The sequence below is a fragment of the Hyposmocoma kahamanoa genome, unplaced genomic scaffold (genome assembly GCF_003589595.1).
Source record: "Hyposmocoma kahamanoa isolate Upper Pololo Valley unplaced genomic scaffold, ASM358959v1 63, whole genome shotgun sequence".
Taxonomy (NCBI): Eukaryota; Metazoa; Arthropoda; class Insecta; order Lepidoptera; family Cosmopterigidae; genus Hyposmocoma; species Hyposmocoma kahamanoa.
The window spans coordinates 22,129,943-22,157,566 of record NW_020653851.1 but is presented as its reverse complement, the minus strand read 5'-3'; the positions used below and the strand labels follow the sequence as shown (position 1 = coordinate 22,157,566).

The window sequence follows — 27,624 nt, the reverse complement described above, 5'->3', positions numbered from 1 at the left end:
ACAAATACGGTTCATTTTGCATGCGTCGAGATGATTTTTTTACAAACCAAAATTAAGACCATTTCAAAAATGTATATCATAAAGTATTACGGGTTCTAATTACTTCAGTTGATATTAAAAAAAAATCATAGGTATATGTAAAGTATTTATTGAATACGTTTAAGTTTGTTTTTTTTTGTATCGTGATAATTTTAAAAATCTTGTTTTCACGCCGTATAGTAATCAGTGTATCTTCAACTTTACTATTTATTTTTTCCCAAAATTCAACACTTTGAGTGTTATGCAAAATCAATCAGTCATTTAAGGTAATAGACTCTTAATTACAAAATCAAAAGAGTATAATCTCAAACACCACGCTTCTATCAACCCTAGCTCCCTCAGCTGGAGCAGTAAAATACGTTTCCAGTATTAAAACGTTTCCCTGTCGTGAGACAGCATTTCTCTTTAAGAAACATCTCATATAAGTGCTTAAATCACAATTGATCGTAACAACAATTTATAGTCAGTGTTTCTAAGTGTCACTTCAAGCATGTACAATTTCTTCAACTCCATTGTCAACTACTTTCCCAGTGCAAATGAGGTGTAGCTTTACTTGTGTTTCTTTACTAGTAAAGTGATATGTAGCAATTGTAATGGATGTATTTTTGAAGAATTACTAAAATTGTTTTCATGTTTGGTGTTGAAACGTTTTCTTTTTATTTATGTGCGCCTGGTGGTAACCGACACGTCGGTCCATATCAGTTACAGTGCCACTCAGAGCATTAAATCTCAAAGATCTGAGAGGCACTGCGCCCGTCACCCTGAGACATAAGTTAACAAGTACCATTTGCCTGTAATTTCACCAACACCCTTACCCTTCAAGCCCGGAACGCAGTAATGCTCACATTACTGCTTGGCGGCAGAAATAGGTAAGCTTGCAGTACTTCCGTGGAAGAGCTCTTTCACAAGAAACTCTACTGGTACTAATGTCGTTAGTACATGAATTTAAGGAGGTTTTTTGTTACAGCAAATATAATAGATTTGTTATAATTATTAATACAAAGATCGAAAACTCAGAAAAAATTCCTTCGATCCGGCCGGATTCGAACCGACGTATTCTAGCATACCGTACAAGACGCTATACCAACTAAGCACGGAACGAACCAGCGGACCTCACGAATTTTTCTATGTGTTTGTTGCATTGATTTACAAATAAATGGACGACGGGTCTAATACAAAAACCACGAAAAAAATGTCCCAAGTCAACCTATTTAAACGTAGTGACATGTAAAGGAATATGAAAAAGCTAAAACGTTGAATTTAAATTGTAATGTCATCGCAGTACTGTCTAATTTTGCTTGCTTCGCTGTCAGTCGAACAAACGAAGACTAAAGCGTGAATGACGCTCTGTGTACGATTTTAACGCCATATAAGTTCGGACACTTTTCAGCGCGGACCCGACGTCCATTAATTGTAAGTCAATGGTTTGTTGTTATATCCTTGCATTTGGTTTTTCAACGACTTTTTAGCCGTAGCGCACTCTATTAGAAATTTAAAGTATTTCGTCAGCCAGCTATAGATGTTGCTACTTACTGTACCTATTTAAATATTTTATTGAATTGATGCTCAATATTTTTTAAGTGAAATTACTCCACTAGTTTGCCATAATTGTTAATACAAAGATGAGAAGAACTCAGAAAAAAATCCTTAAAAGCAGGCTTTTTTTCTATTAATTATTCGTAAATTTTGCTCCAACAATTCTTGTAAATGTAAATATGCAATCGTGCAACAGCCTATATATCCCTTGCAGAAGCGAAGGTGAATATTTGAACAATGTAACACCTGTAAAAGGTAAGCAGCAAATGCTGCCAGGGATATTCCGTTCAATATTAGTTTCTTTATAGTAGGTACTTCCATTTCGAACTTCCATTGTGATCTATAACACATGTATATTACATTCGTTACATGATTGTGATTAAACTTATCTATGTATCTAATAATACAAAATTATCAATCCGTACACGCAAGTGAAGATGATATCACACAATATTATACCAACAAACATGACGAAACTTTGTTTCTTAAGTCGTTTACGACGAGCCGAAAGAAGAAAACTCTTTGATTACCACAGAAACACAAAATTGTAAAACACGGAAACACATTATTTTATAACTATAACTTGATTATAAAAAAACTGACCTCTAAAGTTTATGGAATCACATATATTTGCCAAGTTTTATTGAAATCGGTTAGCGGAAAGTGAGCGAAACCGGATTTATTCCCTAGTTTGGGATCTATAGAGGTAAAATGCAATAAACCGGATTATCCTATAATTTGCCATTCTTAGAGGATAGGATAATATTTCCTTCAAATTTAAATGGGGCCACTACTCAAGGTAACCCTTTCTGACATAGCGACATTACTAAAGTGATGTACTCAACATGAAGACGAAAATTATTTACTTAGAATAAAAACAACAACATCGCAGCCAATTAAACAATAGCTTTTTTTATAAAAAAATAAACCGGATTCCCCCTAATTTCCCACCCCTAAGAGTGTTAAGTAAGTTCAAAATTGAAGACAATGGCACCTCCAATCGCGTAACACACTCCTCCTTTTTTTAAGTCGGTTAAAAACTACTCAAATATGGTGACATAAAAGAACGTCAAGTATCCTAAATTATTGCGTCTCGTTGCATTAATTTTTATTGTAAATACTCTCGAAAATTCATTAGCAAATAGAAATCAACAAACATTCAATTGCATAATTTAAAATTGATAATCATTAACTTCTATATGTATATAAAAAAATTGTGAAGTATGTTTGTCTCATAAGCATTCTTTCATTACTCATCCGGTTGCGATAAAACTTTTATGAATTGTTGTGCGTACGCAAAGGTTTCTGAAGTATTAGATCCCACTTCTTGACATGGGTCTCTTTACAGAAGAGGGTTCAAGCCATAGTCCACCACCTATGCCATTGCAAAGCATGTCGGGTACAGCTAGTACATTATAAGGATCAATCGTAATTAATCTTTAAATCCCTAAAGCTGATTTAAGGCCATGATTTGATAGATAAGCTAAGTACAACTATAATAATATCCTGGATTTTATTACATTCTTCAATGAAAATCGTTACAATTCTGTTTTGTAATTTAAATAACGACATCATTAATTTCGAAACGTCGCGTCGGTGCAAAAAATAAAAAAAGACCAAAGGTCAATAATTTCAATCACGCTACAATCATGTGAACTTCTATAATAAGAAGTAAATAGTCTTTTATAGCACCGTAAAAATTGTTCATAAAACAAATTATTATTACAGAATGAAGCACAACGGTCAAGGTCTCTTCTTGTGAGGTTAATTATAAAACTTGATAGCTCATACTTTTGTGCAAAGAAGAAATTGTCTGTTACCGGACTACTCTCGAAGTCTATCAACGAAAAGACCCGTTTGAAACGATAGAGCCCGTGTGTAACAATCAAGTCGCATTGTCATACATTCTTAGTTCTAACCCCGATAGAAACTAAAGTCTGTAGGTCATCCATAGTGGGAAAAAGCCGTAACTATACGGATTTTGTGCTTCGAGTGTAAGGGCTCGGACAACTAAATGAAATTTGTCACATTTCTGTTATTCTAACTCGTTTAATTATTAATCTGTCTACAATTATGGTTTTTTTTTTTGCACGTTCCAATTATAGCAAAGGCACGCCATGATGGCCGTCTTGACGTTTGTTCGCTCATCAAGTTTCGTATAAATTCATAACTACGTTGAAGGAGCTACTTGATGTACCTACGTAGTTGTCAATAGTGACGTGCAGTAAAATTTATGGATATGTATAATTTTACGTCACAACTAGGCATTTTTTTTTCGTAAAACGAAATTTTTAGAAATGAAATCTAATACGATCGTCACTTATGGGATCGCTGGCCAGCACATCTTCTACCTCCGGCATTGAAATGGGACGTGCGCAACACCATTTTACATAAAACAATGTATTTTAAAAAAAGTTTTCCACTAGCAACTTGTGTCAACTATCTAATTTAGCCACTTAAACTATGGAAACCACATCTTAGTTTAGCCACTGTAACGAAATTGTATATCACTGAAACTAAATATAATCTAAATAATACGAAGAGAAGGAAAGACGTAGACATTGTGGTGCAAATAGGTACCTGAAGTAAATTACAACATTTGCAAATAGACAATTGAACAAACGATCGGCCCAACTGTATAATCTAGTTAATATAGACATACCTACTTGTTAAAACTAATAGAGACTGCAAGAAACTTATCTCAAAATGGCTACAGTCCAAATCGTACGAGGAAACCAAGAATCTATTGGAGTATCAGACTTTAATGTATTAAGTGTTATTGAAATAAAGCCTATTTCAATTATTTATTTATTTATTTAACCAATGAAGATCAAGTTTGTTCTAGATTTATGTTACACTATTTAAATGATGACAAATTCGAAAAACCACCATTTCACAACATATCAGCATTCGTTGTTTTTAAAATGTGTGTACATTATGCTTCAGGTGATCGAAAGATACCAGACAGAAAATGGCTCCGGAGGACGCAGCAGTGGTATCCATTCCGCCAGTGCCAGTCCCACGCCTTCGGAGCGGTCTTCGCCACGCTCCCTGAACTCAAGGCACCGGGATATTACACCTCCAGTAAGTTATTCTTAAAGATTTTATTAAGACTCTTTAGATAAGATCTGTGTGCTGTAGCGGGAGTATACACGGTTTATATGATGATGATACAACGAGTATCTTAAATGATAGTGAGTACCTATTTTAGTAGTATAAATTTAGTAGCAGTAGAGCTTCTTGTGAAACAGTTCGTCCGGAGAAGTACTGCCACCCGGTGGCGTAGCGTTGTTTTCTGCCGCCCGGGGCCAACCTAAAATTTCTTGCCCTATCTATTTTCATAATTACAAAAGAAGTTCGTTCAGACAGGGTCGTTCGACTGTGTTTTTGTGTTAGCCTGCAGTCTGAACCCACCACGCCACGCGACTGTCGCTACCTTACTTTCTGCAGCCAAGCAGAATTGTGAGCATTATTGCATTTCCATTTTGAAAGGTACAGGTGCAAACGTAAATTACAGGCATATCAGACTTGTCAACTTATGTCTCAGGGTGACAGGCGCAGTTGCAGTGCCCATCTTTGCGATTTAAAGCTCTGAGACATACGAACACGCTGTCGCTTACCACAAGGCTCATGACTTATTCTTTCCGTCACTTGGATCATTAAAAAAATTGCACAAACTCGTTTAGTAGCAAAAACAGCGAGTGGGTCATGCAGTTAACATTAAAAATTTTAATTGGATAACCAACTGAACAACCCATCGTAAAATATTTAGATTCCGATGTCAGGTTAAAATAAAGTTTTAAAAAATCAACAAAAGATACAATACTGGCAATAACATTCCTCAAACATGAAGGTTATCTCATTATTTCCAGCTACAAGAAGAAGATGAAGTGTCCGACTGGGAAGAAGGAGAAGCGACTGTCTCAGATGAAGCTCTGGACTTGCCACGACGTGTACCCTTTCCAGAGTTTGGGGGCGACATCGTACATGCTTCGGGTAAAAAAAATATTTTTTTTATAATAATTAATAAGTAACTTAACCAAAACAGACCTAAAACAATGTTTGTAAATTGGAATACAGTAAAAATATTAGCACTTTAGAGCTTGATCTATACTGCTCTTTTTATCATAATTAACAAATCTGGGAACCGCGAAACTACAGCGTGATCTACAACCCCTTTAATCGGTTTTACAATACCTTATTTCTTCTTATATTTATTTCAAAGAAAAAGTGTCTTTAATAATGCACACACTCAACCTAGCCTCGCACTAGCTAAACCCGCCCTTATTAAATGTAGGCCATACAAATAATTCTCCTGGATCAGTAATCGAACCAGGGACCTCTGCGTGGCAGTCCGGCATGGTCACCGTTCGGCCACCGAGGCAGTTATTTGATACTTCATTTTTGGTTTTGCTTTATGTTTGTTTTTGAATAATTATGATTACAAAACAATTATTATTATGTAAATTACTGACACTGACATTGTTTTTTTGCAATTGTAATAATGTGATATAAATCATTCCTAATCAGTCATTAATACAACACATGCCTAAACCAGATAGTCATTTACGAATGATTTCTTATTTCTATTCTATTTTAGTGACAATTATAGGCATTGAATTTTATAATCGCATGACCAGGCAAAATAAAATAAGTCTGTCGAGCACTGTGGACATCGAGTATATAACCAGAAATAGAGACGAGATAAGGGCCATCCATCCCTGGAAACTCATCAGGCAAAGAATGGCCCTTATATCAACTCTTGTTTGCGCTGAAATCACAAATTAGAAAGCTGAAACAGTACAGTGCCAATAACTGACCTGTGTGTACGTATCCGTATATTCCAAAAATAATCTGTATTTATTGTAATAAAGATAATATCTCTAACAATGGGGGACTGTTCCATACGCTTTTTGTGGGAAAAACAGCAAAACATCTAATTGCAAAACAAACGGAATCACATTACGTCGGTAATTAAATATGTGATTTTTCAATTTTCGTCATTATAACAAAGCTCAAGTTTTACTGGTCGATTTGAAGCGAAACAATTGACGACACCCGTCAATTGTTTCGAATTCGGGCTGGTCAAGAGCGCAGTTGTCCGCAATGTTTGGCAGAATAGTTTTCAAAGAAATTAAATGACATGTCGTCTCTATTTCTGGTTATATACTCGATGACTGTGGGTATTTAAGTATTGTTTAAAACCGAACACCGACACATTCACAGAAACTACGTCTTAAGTAGATACTTAAAACAGGCACTAATACAGCAGAGAAGACTATCTAACTCGAATCAACGTTAATGACGGACTCTCTAGTACTAACTGGGGCGCGCGGGGGTGCGAGTCTCTAATCACGTTTAAGATGATAGTTGCTGTTTAGTTATTACCATATTTTTGTTCAAATAGTCCAAACAGGATCGATGGCGAGAAGCGCCATCTACATTCGAAAATTTAGTTTAATTAAATTTAAATTTAAAAATTTGTGATTGGTGGTCGTCGCGATATCGGGTCGGACGCTTGCGAATACGCTTCCAGCGCATTAGATGGGGTTGATACGCTATAATTGTCATTTTCCATATTAATCATTTTAAATATGCAAATGATTCTAGATAACGCCGATCGCGAATTCGACGAAGTATCCTGCAGCGACATCCAAGCAGTTGATGGTACATGGGAAGAAAACTGGCTTTTCCAGAAAAAGAAAATAAAAAGCCTCCAATCCGTTCCCGTACCTATGCTCGTGCCAAACTCGAACACTGAATACCGTGTGCTGATTGGTGATAGAGATGCTGATGACACCACAGATCTTTCAGACAATGCTAGTGATGGGGATGGAGAAGCTGAATACAAAAGTGATGTTAAGAGGGTTCTAGATTCGAGACACGTAATAGGAGGCAAGCCTAAAATAGAAAATCTGCTGGACTACGAACCTGATAGTTTGACTATCCTTCAAAATGACATTAAAAAAGAGGAAACAGTAGAAGCTGTCAACAATGAAATCGCTGAAAAGATTGAAAATAATTTCGATAGTCTGGAAAACGTAAATGAGTCAGTGTTAGTCTTGGATATAGAGAGTGGTCCGTTGACGAAGGCTGAGTTCGCTTTAAAAGAAGAGATACACAGGACGTTATTTAATGGTAACGTAGAAGATATTGTCCCTGAAATTAATGGCCATTTGAATGGGCATGATAAAGATGAAGTGGATAGCGTTCCAGTTAATAAAGGTAAGATTTTGACGCAATTATACTACGAACATATGTCTGATAATGAAATAAACAGAAATAGTGCAAATTACTTGCAATATGACTGCTCTAGCAATCTAATCGTCGACTTCATGTAAAGAACCGATAATTACGGTAAATTACGGTAGCTAATTTTATCATGACAATGATTAGATAATTTAATAAAATTATCTACACAAGGGGTTCTACTGTGCTAGTAAGACTTAGGAGTTTTAGTTTTAGGGAACTAATAAACTTTTGAACAGAGTTTTAATTAGAAAGGTCTTAAGAGACATATTGATATCGTTGGAAATTTTACGGATAAATAGATTGAAGACAAAATTTACATTATTGTAGGGTCTATAAGCACACTCAGCCGGCACGAACGCGAGGGAGAGTACGAAGAAGCAGTGACGGTGCCAGTGCAAAGATACGCTGATAGTTTAAGAAGAAAACACTTTGACGATGAACCACAACAGTAAGTTGGTTTGTTTGCTGCGTTTGCTTCTTTTTAAATAATTTTGTGGTAGTGACACAGAAATAAAACGTACATACATCTATGATATATTTTCAGGATACCTACTAGAGACACGGACAAAGAAGAGGATCTGATACCAGGTATTTACATTAGCAAGTAGAAAAGTCTCATCACGTTTAATTAAGAGTTATTATTGAAAATATAGACCATATTTTAATCAGATTCAATACATCAATCAATGTCAATTTCTAAGTACATGAATTTACATGACAAATACTATTTTAGGTACAGTAGCTTACAGGGAACGTAAGAAATGGGAAAACGCCGTTGAAATGCCTAACAATCCTTACTCTCCTGAAGCCATACAGAGAAGGCTAACAGCAAAAAGTGCATCATCTCTTTTCGACATGATTACCACTAGCAAAGATGTAGACGATGACCTAAGCATCAAATCTGAGGATATACTGGAGAGGAGAGGTAAAAAAAACAAAAATGAAGAAAAAACAGAATGTGTTCCCTCATTGACCAACAATATGGATAGTGCAAATATGAATGGAACTAGTAAAAGTCCTTCACCACGGATTTTAAAAGACGTTTTGGCTGATGAAGTACCACAGTACAAACGGTAAGAACTTATTGACGTACATCAAATCCTAAAGCTTTTATTTATATGATTTAAGGTATACTATTGAAAATTTTACACTTTACAGCTACGGCAGGGATTATTACATAAGAGAAGCTAAAGCCTCGTCCGGGGGTCGTAAGAAGAGCAATAGCGAGACGAGTTCCCTGTCCTCGATGAACAAGTCGACCAGTTTAGACAATTTTGATACAGAGTACACTTCGCCTGTAAGTGCCAGCAGCTCATTGAGTGACCTCGAGGCTTCCGCCCTTCATCAAAACATCGTTCGTGCTGTCCTCAGCCCGAGAAACGCAAGCCCCAACTTTGCAATAAATCCCATATTCGAAAACCCCGACAAACGAAACGATATAGCTGACGAAAATCATGCGACAGACGAAAACGTTAGTCGAAACAAAGCCAACGTAAGAAAAATTAAAACCATGTGCGAAGGTGACGGTTATGTGGAAAACGAGGATATAGTTAGACTCAAAATACCGAATAAACCCGAGATTACTGAAGACTTATTCGAAAGTTACACGAAAGTTAGGCGAAGCAACACACTGCGGAGCGAGGATCTGTGCCTTCGCTCCAAGAAACGATCAGGCCTAAATTATACTTTCGGTGGAAGCTTGCGCTTAAGCAAAGGCTTCCAAAGTGATTTATGGTGAATAACCAGCTTCCATAGCTCAATTAATACCTATACAGAGCACCCCTACCCTAACGAAAATTTACAGCTAACAATCAGAATCTCTACTATGTACGATACGAACATAGCTAGTTAACAAAATCGTTTATAGGGAAATATAGGTTAAATTAGACGTTATGACTACTACCTACCATAAAATCTATGGTGAAAGAACTTTCTATTAACTAAGTACATCGTAAATCTAAAATATCTTCGTTTTACACACAGTATTTGTACCTGTTGTGTGTAAAAGTTGGCATGTTTTGAAAATGAGCTGACTAACAGCACTTGCACCGTAACGAGAGTACCTAATTCTCTAGTAATGCACTTATAGATTTGTGTCCTTCTTAATAAAATTTTCAGTACTTTTACTACAGTAATCCTCAAGAAGTTAGTGGTGAGTGTTGCAAGATTTTGGTGAACGAAATTATTACTAACAACTTGGGTTGACGGCTTAACACTAAATCAAATTCTACTTTATTTTCCCATTACTAACGTTGCCTTTAAAAGCATCCCTCACACTGGCTTTCAAAAATCCAGCGATGTCGTATTGAAAATATTATTCAACACACGTACTATCAGCTAAGCACGAATGATCGTCTTAATTTGTTTATTTTGTTGGCAAATTCACAATCGATTTTGTCTTAACGCACGCGTTATCCCAATCATCGAGCACTGCGTTAATACACGTTAGCATGGAATGGGCTTCTAGATATTTTTGCGCGAACATATTATACATTAATCTGCCTTTATTAATAATACCAATCATTAACTGCTTAGTGATATAAAATGTAGTTATTATATTGCAGGGATTACTAATAAAGCAATTCAACACGATTGCCTCAAATCGGCAGTACACGAGTTTTCCAAACGAGACACACGAGTCAATAACAACGCTGCCTAACAATAAAACTGAGATTTTAATTGAATACGACGATATCACCGAACAAACGCTATTTGCTGCCAAACCTGCTTTTGTTGATGATGATACAGACAATAAATTTGAGGAAATATTACAAACAGCGTACCACACGGAAACTTCAATTAAAGATGAACTTAAATCGCCAACAAATCTCAGCATGGACACCTCTTACATAAGTTCAAGCAGTATGGATGATTCAATTAAAATATACAATGTGCCGTCTGGGGAGATAGTGAAAAGCAAAACCGATAATAAAGATAAGATATCAGTGAACTGTGATGTAGTTGATGGAAATGATAATGATTTGATAGATAAGAACATCTTGGAAAATAGAGTGAGCCCAATCAGTACCGACAGCGTCGTGGACGAATCACTAGTGATAGTGGACAATTTGGACAGTCTAAAAGAAGAAAAAGATAATCTGAGCGAAATTGAAGACATACTACCACAGCTGCCTAAAGTAAAGGAATTAGCGAAAAAGTTTGTTAGCATGGAGGACCTAAATGAGCCAACAATGGTACGTATTTACTTTTATATTTTGAATTGTATAACTGAGCCGGTGCATTTTAGTCATTGACGGTAATCTGTTTTAAGATAACGTATGTTATTGCAAAGATTAAATAAATCGGTATCATATATAAAAATGTTGTAGTGTACCTGATTCACGAATTAGGTTAAAGTAATTCTTATTATATGTTCATTGTTTTTTCGGTTCTAATCTAATAGAAACCTACCGTTATATTTCTTTGCAGTCACCCCATCAATACTGGAGACGGAAAAGCAAGGACACTTTAAACGATACAAAGACAGATTCCAAACTCTATGCTCACAGTATTACGGCTAGAAGTATTTCGAAACAATTTAGAGAAGAACTGAAGCTATCCATGGCCACTCCCCTAACCGTTCCTGGAGGTTCGAAAGAGATACCTGAAGGTACTGAAGAGATAACAAAAGAATCTAGTCGCCCTGGTAGCCCTGTACCCGAACCTGGTACAATCAAAAATAGGCTAGCGTTCTTTGAGAGTTTGAAATCAAAATTTAACTCTAAATAATAATTGTATATAGATAGATGTGTCGTCTGCTCCACTAAGCTGAGTAAGAGGTTTCTGTATATTAACATCACCATGTTACCTAATATATCCATTTTTTCTTCCTAGGCAGCGAGTCGAATCGAGGTAATGTGAAATATGATATCGAAAAAACTATATAAATAACATTGTACAGACTTTCAAAGAATAACGGATTACTGATTTTCGTTGTATTCTTTTGTGCAAGTTCGAATAGTCCCTTTGTAGAATACCCAATGAAGATTTTTTCTTCAGAAATCTTTGAAAATGACGAGTGTGCCAATAAGAAAATATAGTGTAATTTCCGGGTCCTATCAGCCATAATTTACAGCAACAGATGTCATTAGCGACCGCGTAAAATACTTCATAATATTGTACGATAAATTCTACCGCGCCTGCGCCCCTGGCAATCACAAAAATAATTAACTTTGTATACAAATATTTTACACGGTCGCTAGCGACAACTGTTAGCGTAAACTTGCGATAGGTACTCAAAGCTTCCTGCGAAGAAGAAATGTAACAAAATTTAAGTCTTTATTCTCTGATTATTATTTTCTGATTATTTTTTCACTAACGATAATGTCAGCATGATTTTCTGTTCATTGCGTACTAACTTTGTAATATAATCGTGCGGTAGTGGACTACAACTTGTTTAAATTCATGTAAACAAGTGAAGTAGTTGTAGGGTTCTTTCTTTGATGTAGTGATGTACTTGAGTAATGGCCTAACCAGAAAAGTAAGGTAACTAATCAACACCTATTAATTAAATCCCAATTCTGAATAATTTACAATAGTAACTGATTCACGTTATACCTAATTACATAATAAAGTTCTTCTAATTACACAGGATGTTATTACCACACCGGAGTGATTTTTTTTTATTGACATTAAAGTTTATTTACATGTAGATGATCATATTTTTTTATGATTTATCAAATGACGGGACGAACAAGTCGTGCGTCTGATGGTAAGCAATACCCATAACAGTGGAGTGCCACTCAGAGCCTTAAATCGCAAATATTAAAAAGGCATTGCCAGTACACTCGTCATCGTCAACTAAAAATTAATGAAGCGCTATAGACAAAGTAAAGTTGACAAATCCCATGTACATTTAGTTCACCATCATCCTTGCCCTTCAAAACGCAGTAATGCTGACATTACTGCTTGGGGGCAGTTTCACAAGAAGCTCTACTGCTACTAAATACATACTTAAATGAGTGCCTTTCTTACTTTTCTGGTTACGTATGATTTATAGATAAATAAGTAAAATGACCGAATACCATATTTAGTTTCATATATACACATTATATTATGTATTATTATTATTCACAACTGTCGCTATAGTAAATTATGTGCATAGCATGTATACATACGAAATTGTAAATATATAGTGCCATTTAAAAAACCTTACATGTATTTCTTTAGCTAATGCCAAAGTTGTAAATAAATTGGGTAATCCCATTAGTGGTTGTGTCCATAATAATTTAGATTTTTCTAGTAATTTTGTTAGTCATATTAATGACGATTGGATAGGCACATTTCTGAATCTACAACGATAACAAAGGTTTAACTGTAATGTTTTTTAAGAAAAATGTACATTTTCCACGTTTAAAACTCTGTTATTAATATTTGTTTAAAGGTGGTAGTACTTTTATACATCGTTGGAAATTGATTAAGGTGTTCGTCGACCCTGTAGATCTACATACTATTAATTTACAATGACAGTACTAGCGATCGCACAAAATACTTAAATGTTGTATGGCAAATTGTACAGCGCCGCTAGCAGTCAAGAGAAGTAACATTTTGTTTACAAAGTGACGCCGCCGTCTCTAGCAACAACTGTCACTGTAAACAGGGTTCAAAATAATGAGATATTTATTTTCCTTGATAATTTATCATGATAATAAAATTATTTTATGGATATCTGATAATTATCCATGCTGATATATAGTTTGGGCTCTAATTTTTGGCTAAAATGACAAACAATGAGAAAACTAAGTCAACACGAAACCACATCTTTGGAAAAACGGTTTGGTTTGTGATTTTTTTTTTAGATTGACAATTGACGGTTTGGGTATGTCTAACACATGCCACTATATTGCTAGCAATAGCACTTTGTTCCAATTAATTTTATAAATATCAAGATATATTTATCAAGATAATTATCGCATTAATTATCATCAATAATTATCACCATTATCAATGGTCATTTAGGGTACCTGGTGTACTTGTATATTATAAATATAGATACGTAAATTTAGAAATGTGCGTAATACAATCGAAACTATTGTCGTAAGACGTGTAATGGAGAAATAACTTTTTTCATCGGTGCAGGAATTTAGTCAGGCTCCTGTAGAACTTAATTTATCTACTTATATTGAAAATTATGAATATCTATTCCTTAATGTTAGCACCCAGTCAAAATATCTAAATACTATGCCTCTATATAATGAACCCATATCCATTTACAAATACATTCTTTTCAAGGGAATATGTATTATGAATAAATATTAAGTGATATGGTCAAATTGACGATTTATAGCTTTCAGTTCAATGACCCAAACAAAATAGAAACTGCCCTTTGACAATCAAATGAATCTGTCATATCATGGTCCATGGTTATATCAAGTTATCTCAGCGATTGTTTTTTTTTAACTATATATAAAGTCCTGTGAGCGACGAATAGTTATTCATTCAATCTTCTACGTAGACCATAGGATTTTTATAAGATGTATTGTAACTCTATAAGGTGTTTGGAACCCAACACTAACCTGGTATGTGATATCCTGGCGTAATTTTTGTAAGGTGTAATATATAATTAAAATTATATTTATACAATACGTACTTTAGTTTTATTTAAACTTTATTTACTAACAGTTTGCACTTAAGGAATTATTTCTTTTGAGGTAATAAATATACAATGGCATTGATTTTAACATAGTTACACATAGGAGCTAACTTAACCCTTTCATGGACAATAACAATGTTTACCGAAAAATTAAATATTAGAATACGTTATGATATGGATCTCAAAATAACAACTACGGGCTTTACAGTACGATTTCAAAGTGCTTTATCGAAATATAAAAAGTCGTTTTTTTATCCTGTAGTATTATTCAAATATTGATCATGAACTAAATTATTTTCTGAACTTAGTTACAAACTGCGTGTTACAAACTAATTCATAAATTAACGCTTCCTAATATAGATAGACGATGCTAATCCTAAACAAAATAAAAGATAAGCGCCATCTAGTTGATTTGTTTGTTTTCACTACAAATTAGAGTGGCTATGATATATTGTAGCTTGTCAATGTAAAACAAATTACTTACAAAAATAGCTATTTGGTACTCATGTCGACATCTGGTGTACCAATAGACCTATAATACAGTAGAAGTGGTTAGCGCAACACGCGTGCCAACTGTAGGCGTAGTTCCGCCTACTTGAGCTCGGTCCGCCATTTTCGCTTTGTACGTTATACTTGTGTCAAATCTTTCACGCACATTTTTAAAATCGTAGAAAAATACCTTATTGTGCTGTTTTAAAGTGCCAAACTGATAGCCGCATTGTACATACATTAGTTGTATTGACGTAGATTCCGAGGTCGGCTATGGGACGCCCACGTATAAATAAATACTTAGTCTTTCATTATTTTATTACGTATTGTAGCAGCCACAGACGTGCCAGAATGTCTAACCCTCTTCCGACATTCAGGCACGTCTTAGTGCAAGCAAAAGTAACAACCACGCCTTGTGAATCAGCATAAGACACACGTACCAAATTTGTATAAATAAGTAGCTCAAGCAAAATATATTCAGTTATTAACAGTTCATATACACTCATTTACCAACCCACGACTCGTTTATCATCCTTCACCAAACTACCATGGAGTAGTTGTGACCACCAACACCTTTCACCTGCGCCATGGTAAACGTATATACATATATAAAAATAAATAAAATATAACCAGTACGGCACGAAAAAAAGTAGTGACATTTTGGTATGTGGTTGTACTACTTAAATACTGTCCATGAAGGGGTTAACTTACGTATTGAAACCTGTACTACACCCTGTGTTATACAGTATTTTGAGCTATAGCATATGTTATAAAAACTACGGTAAAGTCTTCTCTAATCTAAACTTAGCTATAAAGTTTAAGTCGTATAGTAGTCAATATCACCTTCATAATTATCACAATGCCTAACAGCAACAGACAACAATATTTTAATAACATTTGGATAATATTTTTATATATAAATGTCAATGACAATTAACTTTGTATGTCATTTATGTAGAATTATATACCAAGGAACAAATAGATTATACTATAATAATTCGTAAAAAGTACAAGTTATAAATTGTGTAAACTAAATTTATTTTTAAAATACGCAAGGAAGTGTAAGTTTGAATGCGTGTAATAATTATTACATATTTATTATATTGAAGACGGAGTAAAATGATATTTCCAAGGAAGCCAGTTTTCATAAAATTTTTATTTAACCATGTAGTTGTTGTCGACAGTTTAATCAATAGATTGTGAAAGAACGTAATTTTTTTTAAATATCTGTTCTTTATTCTAATTTTGGCAGTCGGTCTACAAAATCTAAATCGATTTGTAATTCATACACACTTTAACAAGAATTAAATTCACCTACATTGAATTAAAATGAAAAACTTTAAAATATGTCTCCACTAATATTTTAAATAGACATAGTTTTAAACGCAGTGCATGTATGAATATACAAAAATTCAAATGAAACAAGTTCGGCTATTTACATACATATAATCGATTACATAACATGTAATCGATATTCGATAGAATATTTATCGACTGCAATGACTAGCTGCTTGCAAACGGGCAACACTTTTGCGCAATAAACTGTCATTTTACTCATCTTCGAAAAAGACATTATAATGTTCTGCATAAGCTTGTCAAATGCAATTTTGTACGTTATAGGGTTTTTATAGTTCAATAAAATATGCCCACGGTCTTATGGAAGGGGACCTTTGCCAATTCGTCGGCATATTTCCTCCTATAGCACCACAAAAAGTAATCTATGAGACTTGCGTTGGGAACTTCCGCTTTTAACTTTTGCTCGACGATTTTCTGTTTCAATTTCTTTTGCAGCAGCTCGACTGCGTGGATGGAACAGCCGCGGATCTCGATCTCTTCATCTGAACCACTTGGCAGGTGCTCATCTGTGAATGTTAAACATTACAATTTTACAACAATAAGTTTTTTCTTTTACTTAATAAGGTTTCTTTCTAAATGTACTAGATAACAATCTGGATAAATCAAGTAAGATCAAAGAATCTGCCCTAATTCCTCCATAAATCTATGGTATTAAGGTTTAGGCATGGTCTAGGTATAAAATTAACTAAATGTAAACAAACTTCAGCTGTCACTTGGTTAACCAGTCAAATACAATATTTAGTAGTGAGTTTCATACGTCGTATTACTATAGTACTGTTTACTTTGGTCGCATGTTATACTATATATATATATTATTATATTATATATTATATTATATAACTGTCATCGTTTTAAAGGCTGTTTTCCCAATGTCTACCGAAAATCGAACTCAGACCTCCTCATCTGGATTGTTGGTCCATGGAGGTTATCATTTTGTCCATTTGTCATATTGAAAGTTATCGCTCTCCCTTAATCTGACACTCTAACTCTAAAGACAACTCTCCAATTGAGATTTAAATTAAATGTATACATTTACGAGTACAATTATGTATTATTATTATTAGGGTGGCTTCATTCATGGTCTATGCATCCCCTCATCACTGCGACCACTGACTGATCTTTTGTGATCACCACTAATACAGTGCAGAGCCAAGACTGACAGCATTGACGAACTGAAGGACTTTCCTGGCTTCAACAGATTTCATGTCCTCTGGTTGTGGCATGTGCCTTCCCAGTACGGAACTTCGTACGCCCATCAGGGCGTAGCATTGGGTGAGTAGATGAACAGGAGTTGCATTCGCCTTGTGGCAGAGATAATTATGTATATATCTTACCGTTTTGCAATTTCTTCATCAAACCGTCGCTATAGCTCATAGCTCCGAAGTAAACCAACACTTGAGGGATTCTATAATCAGCATACAAGGTAATCTTATCAATATCTTCAAACTCTCCCCAACTTTTGCCATCGAAGAAATACCAAAGATCACCAATAAGAATCTGTGCTCTTTTATACAAGGATACAAACTTCCCTTTGTATACAACTTCGTCTCTAAAGCACGGGAAATCCTCCACTATGATCTTAAGTAGTTTAAGTGCAGATTTATTCGCAAGCTTCACGCAAGTCATAAACGTTCCATTGTATTTTTCAATCAATGTTTTTCCAACATCATGTAAAATAGTCAATCTCTGTTCGAATAGTGGAATTGGTACTTCACTATCACTTCTTAAGATATGAGCCAGATCTTCTTTTGTTATTTTCGAGTAGTATTCCGGGTTTAGAAGGTCGTAGCCTTCCTGTAAGTGATAAAGAATTGTAATTATAGAACTTGCATTGTTTATGACACATACAAAGATAGATTAGATAAAACAAATTATCAACTTCACTGGAAATCCAGGTCATTGCGTACTATCTAAACCCATATTATATCAGTTGATAACATAGTAATATATACGAAATTATATAATTTAAAAATTGAATATAAGTTTATAATAAAATTTTAAAAACGGTCTAACAATATGTTCATGATAAAAAAATGCCATGGAATTTATTCCAAAAACAAACACATTACAACAAAACCAATCTCATTTACTTATCTGTTATGTAAATTCAATTACACATTAAATGTTCAAATGAGATGTGCAATAGTTATATCATATCTCAAAACCCCTGCGTGTGAATGCATGTTCATACTTGTTTGTGTTTTATACAAAATTTGTAAACAATAATTACATCTGTTTATCACAGATAATATTCTTTGTAACTATTGGATGTACGTACAACATTGCAAATTTATCACGAAGATAGTGGTTTTTTTTTATATATAATACCAAATGCCGGGACGAACAAGACGTGAGGTAGTAAGCGCCTGTAGTTTCACCAGCACCCCTACCCTTTAAAACCGGAATACAGTGATGCTCACATTACTGCATGGCGGCAGAAATAGGTAAGGTGGCACTTCCCTGGATGAACTCTTTCACAAGAAGTTCTACTGCCACTAGTCATTGGTAGCCCAAAATCATTTATCTTATGCAGTAACATTATTGAGTTTTAGAAATTAATTTAAGGTAATATTTTACCCAAATATACCAATTATTCATGACAAATGAATCGACTACCAAAACTATATAACATCCTTCATAAGCCGGGTGACTGTGTCGTCGACATTTTTTCGAATAGTCCTGCGCGATTTAAGCACACAATCAAGGCCGCTCTCACATCTGCGTCAATGTAGTTTCACATAAAATTTATTAATGTGTATTTTTAATTAATATATGTATATACTATTATATATTTAAAATCTTTTTAATTAGATTATCTTGTTTTCAATAGTAACTTTTTTTTAATAATAATATTGTATTAATTGTCTTAATGGTTTATTTTGCGTTATTCTTTTTTTAAATTTCATTGGATCAACTAGTTATTCTATCGTGTCCACATTTGCATGCCATGGCAACCTTTAATTGAGGCAGAATTTAGTATGTCTCTATATCACTATTTCAACTTTGTTATATTTAAATCATGTCTTATTGGTTGTCCTAAAAATAAATAAATAAGAAAAAACAAAAGATATAATCAAGTAAGATGTCAAATGATAACTTATAAAAGCAGAAGTTAATAAACTATATCTTATTATATCTGCTCAAATACTTATCTTGTCTTTTAAAAATTTACTTCGGAAAATAAGCTCCATAAATTTACAAATTACCTGTAAGTACTATTTGAATTGATGTTTTGAAAACACCACCAAAAATCAATTTCCAAAGCAAAGTTCTAAAAATTGCTTTAGGTCAGATTTCTTTATAAAATCTATTTCAAGAGTCAATACTACCTTAGCTCAAACTCAAAACTTTCCCCTACTATTGTAATATAGTTCACTTTGCTTGGGTGGAACGGCACGGACACTGTCTTTGTTTCAGAATTTTTTGTTTTTCAAACGAAATGAGAGCCATTTGAAAAATGTATATCATATAGTCATTGACGTACAATTATATGGACGTCGGGTCCGCGCTAAAAAGTGTCCGAACTTATAGGGCGTTAAAATCGTATACAGAGCGTCATTCACGCTTTAGTCTTCGTTTGTTCGACTGACAGCGAAGCAAGCAAAATTAGACAGTACTGCGATGACATTACAATTTAAATTCAACGTTTTAGCTTTTTCATATTCCTTTACATGTCACTACGTTTAAATAGGCTTACTTGCGACATTTTTTTCGTGGTTTTTGTATTAGACCCGTCGTCCATTTATTTGTAAGTCAATGCATATAGTATACATGTTGTTGATATTAAAAAAAGTCATTGGTATATGTAAAGTCCTATTGAATATAGTGGTTTTCTTGCAAAAATTCGACGTAAGTTTGTGTTTTTTTTCTATTGTAAAAACTTTTAGGAATCTTATTTTCACACAGTATAGTAATCAATGTTTACCCTCAATTTTACTGTTTTTTTGTTATTCAACAGTTTCACTGTTATGTGGCATCAACCAAAACCATTTAAGGTTGTGTACACTCTTAAGAGATTATGTCTTGGGTTTTAATTCTTTGGTAGTAAGACGTAATTTTAGTCTGATGGCCATTACTGGTAGGATCCTGCGCGGAGATTCTGATTGCCCTGAATTAGTGGCACAACTGGTGCGCTTGTTTGTCCCCCCGCTAAATAAATTTAATCTGCGTCCACGTGGTCACCATCTTCTGGCAGAGCCGGCATTGCGCACTGTGGCACACAGTAAATCGCCACTAGTTCGCGCTCTGCACTGTTTTAATGTGCTTCTCGTATCTGCACCAGAATGTGATGTGTTCGCAAGTAGATGGGTGACTGTGCGTGATGAATGTTTGAAGTTTTGTGAGATGATGGATGAACGACTATCATCTACGATCTAAAAATAATTTTATGTTGTATGAATTTCACAGTGCCTTAGTAATTTACTGTTATACTGTGTAATTTTATGAAATAAATAAATAAATAAATAAAAATAAATAATGTCCCAAATGCCTACCTTCAAAGCCCTTGCCATAGCAGCTTCTAAAGCATAATAACCAGTCTCTCCATCTACAATGTATTTGGGGTCTCCCTGCTTGGTCCAGAAGCAAAAATTGAGAGCATCAGCAAAAAACACCCAGTCGACAGCTCTTGGATCGTCATTGGAGGGACGGTTGATATATGTGCCTGAATCTGGGACCTGAAGTTTGTCTGTCATTGATGACAGCATCTGAAAAATGTTCATGGAATATATAATCACTGTAAACAAAATAAAACGCCGTAGTGATACGAACATTGTGATATGTAAGGAAAAAAATCCGGAAAAACTTATAACTTTGTACAATAATAAGTTACGACTTTATTGACACCAATATTATTATTATTGTTATTACTATTATAAAAAGTGCCTTCATTCAGGGCTTATACGGCCCCTCATCTGATCACCACTAATCACAAGGCCAACAGCATCAAAAAACTAAAGGACTTTCCTGGCTCTGACCATTTAATTACCTCTGGTTGAGGCTGTGCCTTCCTCCTACACACTAGTAACTTATATCTACATCTACGTACTTATTGTTTTCTAGATGATGTAATGAAGTACCCTGAACAAAAATGTGCAAATGTTTTTACATAATTTTTTCCTGTAAAGTTGACTGTTTTCATAATACTCGTTTATTTGGTGGAACCCGTATAAGTAATCGACAAAACGTTATAGCAAGTAATAAGTAAGTAAGTAAGTAGCCAATATGTGTTTTGGCGCTAAAACAGTTGAATTTTAACCTCTAATATAAACAGCTGTTATCACATTTCAGTATATTTGTAGGAGAAAATAATCCAAAGAAGTTTACTATCAAGTTTTTGATCAAAAGTCTTTATTTACTTACTACTTCACAAAGTTTCTCAAGCCCCTCCTCGTGAATTTTCACATGTTCAGCGTGTCTGGCGATGTACTCTCCGGATTCAGCCGGCATTAGTATATCTCGTCGGTCCATGTCTTATAGGGAAGAGCTACGATGCAACAAGGTGATAATACAGAAATGCTTCTCGCGCCTTTACACACTAGCCTTTTATATTACACGTGTTATCTCAGTATATTTAAATTTAACAACACTCACAAACACGAACAGACGTGTTATAGTATATTGCGCAACATTATCAAGATAATGGCCATGCTGAGTCAATAACTAACGTAAATAACGTACGGCCATGACCATGGTAACAGTCCGAAATTAGCCGCCCATTATTTCGAGAATCGAGACTAATAACTCCAAGTTTATGAATAATTTATGAAACTTTTCTTTGACCAATACAATTTAACAACTTAACAACAATGTCAAAGTCAAAGATTATTCATTCCATCATAGGTAAAATAAATTTACACTTGAAAACGTCACATTTAAGCTCCTGCTCGTTCACTACGCTGACCTCCCTGTTGCGTGTCGTCTTTCCATACCTCTTTATCTAACACGTAGTCTTCAATTTTGAAATATGATTTTTCAACCAAAATATTTTTAATGTAGTTTTTAAACGTAGGAAATGATAAACTTAATATATGCTTCGGAATCTTATTGTAAAAAACGTATGCAGTTCCCCATAAAAGAGTTGTTTACCTTCGTTAAACGAAATCGTGGTACCATGAGTTTGGACTTAGCTCTAAGGTTAATATTATGGATATCTTCTTTCTTATTGAAATTATGTATATTTTTACGGGCATATAAAATATTTGAGTAAATGTACTGTGATGCCAGAGTCATGATACCAGTCTCCTTAAACTTTTCTCTGAGGGAAACCCGAGAGCCTAGACGGTACACAGAACGAATCGCTCGTTTTTGCAATACGAATATGGTTTAAATATCTGCCGCTTTACCCCACGTGAGAATCCCGTAGGACTATGGAAGTAACTAAAGTAAACTAGTCTAGCAGTACTAACATCGGTAAGCTCAGGTATTCTGTGGACTGCGTATTATGCAGCGGAGCTTAATCTTCTGGCCAGGAAAGATATATGTGGAAACCATTGAAGTTTACTATCTAAGGTCACTCCCAAGAAGACTGCTTTATTAACAAGGTCTAACTTTTCTCCGTTTATTTCTATGCTTGCACTAGTCGATTTTACGTTAGGTAATTCAAATTTAACACATTTTGTCTTCTTGGCATAAAGCAATAAATTGTTAGCATTAAACCAATAAACTACCTTAGAGAGAGTATCATTAATATGGTCATAGTTAATGTCATGTCTCTCTATTTTAAAAATCAAGGATGTGTCATCAGCAAACAACACTATTTCGCAATGGTCCTTAACAAAGAGTGGCAGATCGTTAATATAAATCAGAAATAAGAAAGGTCCAAGTATTGAGCCCTGCGGAACACCTATTTTTACCGGAGAACCCAAAGTCACTCCATTTATGTCTACTTTCTGAATTCTACCATTGAGATATGACGAGACAAGTTTCGACGCCTTGCCATTTACACCGTAATGTTCCAGCTTCCTGATAAGAGTAATATGATCAACGTAATCAAATGCCTTTGAGAGGTCATAGAAAACACCAATAGCGTTCTGGGACCTTTCCCAAGCATCAAAGATGTGTTTTAGTAACGCTACCCCCGCATCGCTAGTCGATCTACCACTAGTAAACCCGTATTGTTCACTATAAAAAATATGATTCCTACCGAAATACGACAGTAATTGAGTTAGCATAACCTTTTCGAATATTTTACTTAAAGCTGGTAAAATTGAAATGGGCCTATAGTTGCTAGGATCAACTTTCCTACCGCTTTTGAATAAGGGAATAACCTTGCTGTATTTCATTAAATCGGGAAAAACACCTTCGTCAACGCACCTTTTGAAAGCTATAGCTAATTGTGGGGAAATTAGATCAATAACTGAGTCTGTAACTTTAGTTGATATGCCCCAGAGATCTTCAGTTTTTTTAACATGTATTGATTTAAAAGCTTTTATGATATCTTGTGGATTAACATGACAGAAATTAAATAAACTGCCACAAACGTTAACTTTTTCTTTTAGAAGATCGATAGCAAGTGAAGGGGAGGAATTTAATAATTCTGTAGTGTTCACAGCAATTTCCGAAAAGAACGATTCAAAAGCTTGGGCTACTTTATCTTTAGATTTTATAAGTTTGCTGTCTAATTCTAAAACCATGGCTCGATCGTGTTGTTTAACCCTGCCTGACTCTTTATTTATTATGCTCCAAGTAGTTTTAGATTTATTTACCGATTGTCTAATTTTGTTTAACCTTAGCAGCTACATATGCTTTTTTAAATATTTTTGAATAAATTCTAACATATTCTATGAAATTGGAATTAGTATTATAAATTTTCATAGCATATAGCTCATACAAACGAGACCTACTCTTAAGAATACCTATTGTTACCCAGTCGTTGAATTTAGTCTCTGTATGGAAAGTTAATGTTTTCGATTTAAATATATTATCAAATTCATTTTTAATTAAACCAAATATCGTGCTATATAAAGTATTTGGAACGTCCGGTATATGGGGTAGCGAATTTAAACTATTGCCGATATTATTTTGAAATCTAATGATTCGTTCTGTGGTAATCGGTCTGCAGAAAAATTGGTCTACCTTCTTGCTCATTTTACAATTAAAAGAAGCCAATTGGCCACTATGGTCTGATCTTAAGCTTTTTATTATTGATTTAGACACTGCGTGTGTGTTACAAAAGATGTTATCAATACAAGTCGAAGAGGAGACAGTGATGCGAGTTGGTTCTAAGAAAAGATTAATCAAGTTAAAACTTTTAAATAAATTAATATATTTTCCACATATTACTACGTTTTTTTGGTTGAAAAAATCCGCTTTAAACTGTCTTCCATAATTAATTCAAACTCGTTAAAATTATGATTAATATTGTCGTTATATTTAGAAGACATTTGCGTTATGATTATAATTTAATCCTATAAAAATTGGAAAATATTGAGATTGTTGTAAAATGCATGCCTTATTTTTGTTTAAATGTTACATAATTAGTAGTTGGGTCTATTGAAGTCGATCCAACAAGAACTACGAGGGAACTGATTAGATGTTTGCACCCAATCCATAGATATCCAATAAATATATCCATAGATCTCCAATCCAATAATAACAATGCGCGAAAAATTGGTACCACGTAAAAAACGTCCATTATTGAACTGAATTGAAATTTAATTTACATTGAAAATTGTTGTTAAACTAGTGACCCGGCCCAGCGTAGGTAGTTAGTAGTTTTCTTCGCCGTGGCAAGACTTGGACAGAAACTGCAACATTTACTAATCTTCATCGCTACATCTAGGTGAATGAAAACGCTATATAGCGCATATTGCCGAACAAACCATCTTACAGACAACCCTCCATGATGATTTAATTTTTGACCTATATCTTAAACAATTTTTATTTTCCAATGTCACACACTTTCTACTCTATCAAGTAATTTTTCAAATTTATAAAATAATTAGGAAATGAAACTATTTTTCCGGATTTAAATCGCGTATATTTGTTCCATGGTCACGGTTGACTGAGTTGGTCACCCCTGTAAAGGGCCCGAAACGTCGGTTTGTTTGAAAAAACAAATATACGCGATTTAAATCCGGAAAAATAGTTTCATTTCCTATGTGTAACAATCGCGAAAACCTAAGAACTCGATATTATAAAATAATTATTTCAACAAGACATATTTTAAAAACTTTTTAAGTAAAATAGCTTCTGTACTATTTTCAGAGGAGTAGGGAAATAATTATACATTTTTGTTGCTTGGAACTGGGAATTATATTTTACTATATTTAACGTTTGGTGATAATACACCACACCTGTTTTTTCTCCTAGTAACAAATCGTTTGGACGCACTATCCAGCTGCGCAAGTTCAACAACTAAAAAAAAATAAAGATAAGGGACTATCAATACAATGATTGTAATCTTACATAGCGGACACGATTTGCACCTAAATTCTTAGGGTTTCGTGATTGTTATACATAGGAAATGAAGCTATGTTTTCGGATCTAAATGGAGTATATTTGTTTTCTCAAACAAACCAACAACGTTTTGGGCCCTTTACAAGTCTCATGGACACGGGTCGGTCACGCTATACGTGACTAAAATCCGAAAAAATAGTTTCATTTCCTATATTCTATGTTAAATAACATTGCAACTTTAACCCAGTCGTTCACTGACTATTTGTTATCGTAACATCATATCAGTAATAAAACCCAACTAACCATTACAGTTAAAGTAAGTTCATGATAAAGTAACTTGATGACCTATGAATACGCGAGGTAAATTACATAATTTTTATTTATTTGTTTATTTGATTTTTTTGATTGATTGAATGGCCCAGCGATTAGCTGGCATTAGCGGTAACCATAGAACTCTATACTCACAAGAAGGTGGTAATGCACTCGCAGGTACTCGTTACAAAAACAATCATAATATGAATTAAAACGCTTGTACGATACTGCAATGGAAACCGTACATGCTATACATAACCTTGGCGTGGATACGCAAACTTGGGACCCTATATTAGTCCATCTGGTCGCCAAGAAATTAGATACCAATAGCTATATAGACTACAACAGTACCTATATCAAAATCGACGCCTTCTCTTTCGCGCCGACCAGTAAGATACAATCATGGATTCAACAAATCAAAAGAAAACTATCATAACAATCATCAGAACAGTTATCGACGAACACATGCGCGCATACACGAACATACTCGCATGCAATCGCAAGCTCTCGTATGTACTCACAGGCTCTCGCAGATACCTGTACTCACAGGCACTTGCTCGCTCTCTCTCTCTCTCTCACACACACACACACACGCACTCTCGCACGCATTCCTATTTCATAACCATGCTTCCATAATCGAGACACCAATGCTGGTAAAAAAATTTCAATACGTATGTATTGCATTTGACAAAGGTTATTTCAATCTATCACGAAAATACTGCGATAAATACTTTATGTTTTTTTTTCAAAGTATGTTTACTACAACCTGTGTAGGTTACAACTAAAATAATAGTGACAACCGTACGCTTTCAGTGAAGTCAAAGTATGCTTGGAGTGAAGTGTAGGAATATAATATCATTGAGTGTAGGTATTGATGCACCAAATATCAGTGCCTCCAGTGGAAAACGGAATAAGACGAGTAATGCCCTTTTGTTTTTATTGCAACATTGGATTCAGCGTGTCCGATTACATAACTTATCAAAAGGACACCTCCCTAGCAGTCTCCTAACGTCGTTTTTTTTATTGCACTGAGGGCATAACTCACTGTTCCTAAGGGCATAATTTTAGTTATCAGGCATTTTTTGGGAGTCTAATCTAAATCTTTTCATATTGTTCCACAATGAATGACGAGGAAAAAGCAGGACTAAAAGCGACTATTACCTTATTCCACAGTGTCCATAAAGGTGGAGCTTTCCATTTGTTCCACTGGACACGATTGGTCATACCCGCGGCTATACCGTGTTGCTATTGGTTTATAGATCACAAAAGAAAACTTGTCGTTTTATTCCTTTACCGATTTATATCTTTAATCAATGTGGTTAGTATCATAAACAAAGAGTATTGCTTATATAGGGGAATGATCATAAATATTGTACTGTAGTGTATAACCACACAACAGTCGCAGTTAAGGGAATAAGTCGTTTTATGTCTTAAAGTTTGCTAATATAAATCGTGTTATTACCGTTAAGTACTCAATAACAAGGACGCAACTCGAAAAAAATTTTAAAAAAAATATAGAAAATATGACTGAATTTTTTACCAATACCCATGAAACGAAAGCTAGAAATCATTGACTTGTAAGTCAATGCTAGAAATCATAAAAAGTACTAATAATAAATGCGAATACCTAACCAATAATCAATAAAAGT

The 27,624-nt window shown here is 34.5% G+C and overlaps 2 protein-coding genes across 7 annotated transcripts in view; one reads left to right on the top strand and one right to left on the bottom strand.

Moving 5' to 3' along the window:
• LOC113230412 overlaps positions 1-14,121 on the top strand; it is a 190,767-nt gene extending 176,646 nt beyond the window's left edge. For 2 of the 6 annotated variants that reach the window (XM_026464327.1, XM_026464330.1), the window contains 9 exons: positions 4,522-4,659; positions 5,448-5,571; positions 7,186-7,800; positions 8,155-8,275; positions 8,372-8,415; positions 8,561-8,900; positions 8,986-9,319; positions 10,392-11,021; positions 11,257-14,121. In XM_026464327.1, coding sequence (XP_026320112.1) covers positions 4,522-4,659; positions 5,448-5,571; positions 7,186-7,800; positions 8,155-8,275; positions 8,372-8,415; positions 8,561-8,900; positions 8,986-9,319; positions 10,392-11,021; positions 11,257-11,556 — 2,646 coding nt within the window. In that variant the 3' untranslated portion in view covers positions 11,557-14,121. Of the gene's footprint in view, positions 1-4,521; positions 4,660-5,447; positions 5,572-7,185; positions 7,801-8,154; positions 8,276-8,371; positions 8,416-8,560; positions 8,901-8,985; positions 9,980-10,391; positions 11,022-11,256 lie in introns of those variants that run through there. The other 4 variants (XM_026464329.1, XM_026464328.1, XR_003310488.1 and 1 more) reach the window with 4 other exon arrangements.
• Positions 14,122-14,218: 97 nt separating this feature from the next.
• Positions 14,219-21,990, bottom strand: LOC113230413 (queuosine salvage protein). Its single transcript, XM_026464332.1, has 4 exons — positions 21,626-21,990; positions 20,758-20,970; positions 17,599-18,058; positions 14,219-16,770 (listed from the first exon to the last, which is right to left on the bottom strand). Exons 1-4 carry the CDS (start codon positions 21,731-21,733, stop codon positions 16,541-16,543), a joined length of 1,011 nt encoding a protein of 336 aa, XP_026320117.1. The 5' UTR covers positions 21,734-21,990; the 3' UTR covers positions 14,219-16,540.
• Between the last annotated feature and the right edge of the window lie 5,634 nt (positions 21,991-27,624).

Coding starts and splice junctions, on each gene's coding strand:
- LOC113230413 (XM_026464332.1), bottom strand. CDS start 21,733: ATGGACCGACGAGATATACTAATGCCGGCTGAATCCGGAGAGTACATC. Junction 20,971..21,625: donor TTGAGAAACTTTGTGAAGTA/GTAAGTAAATAA, acceptor AACATTTTTCAG/ATGCTGTCATCAATGACAGA. Junction 18,059..20,757: donor CTATGGCAAGGGCTTTGAAG/GTAGGCATTTGG, acceptor TATCACTTACAG/GAAGGCTACGACCTTCTAAA.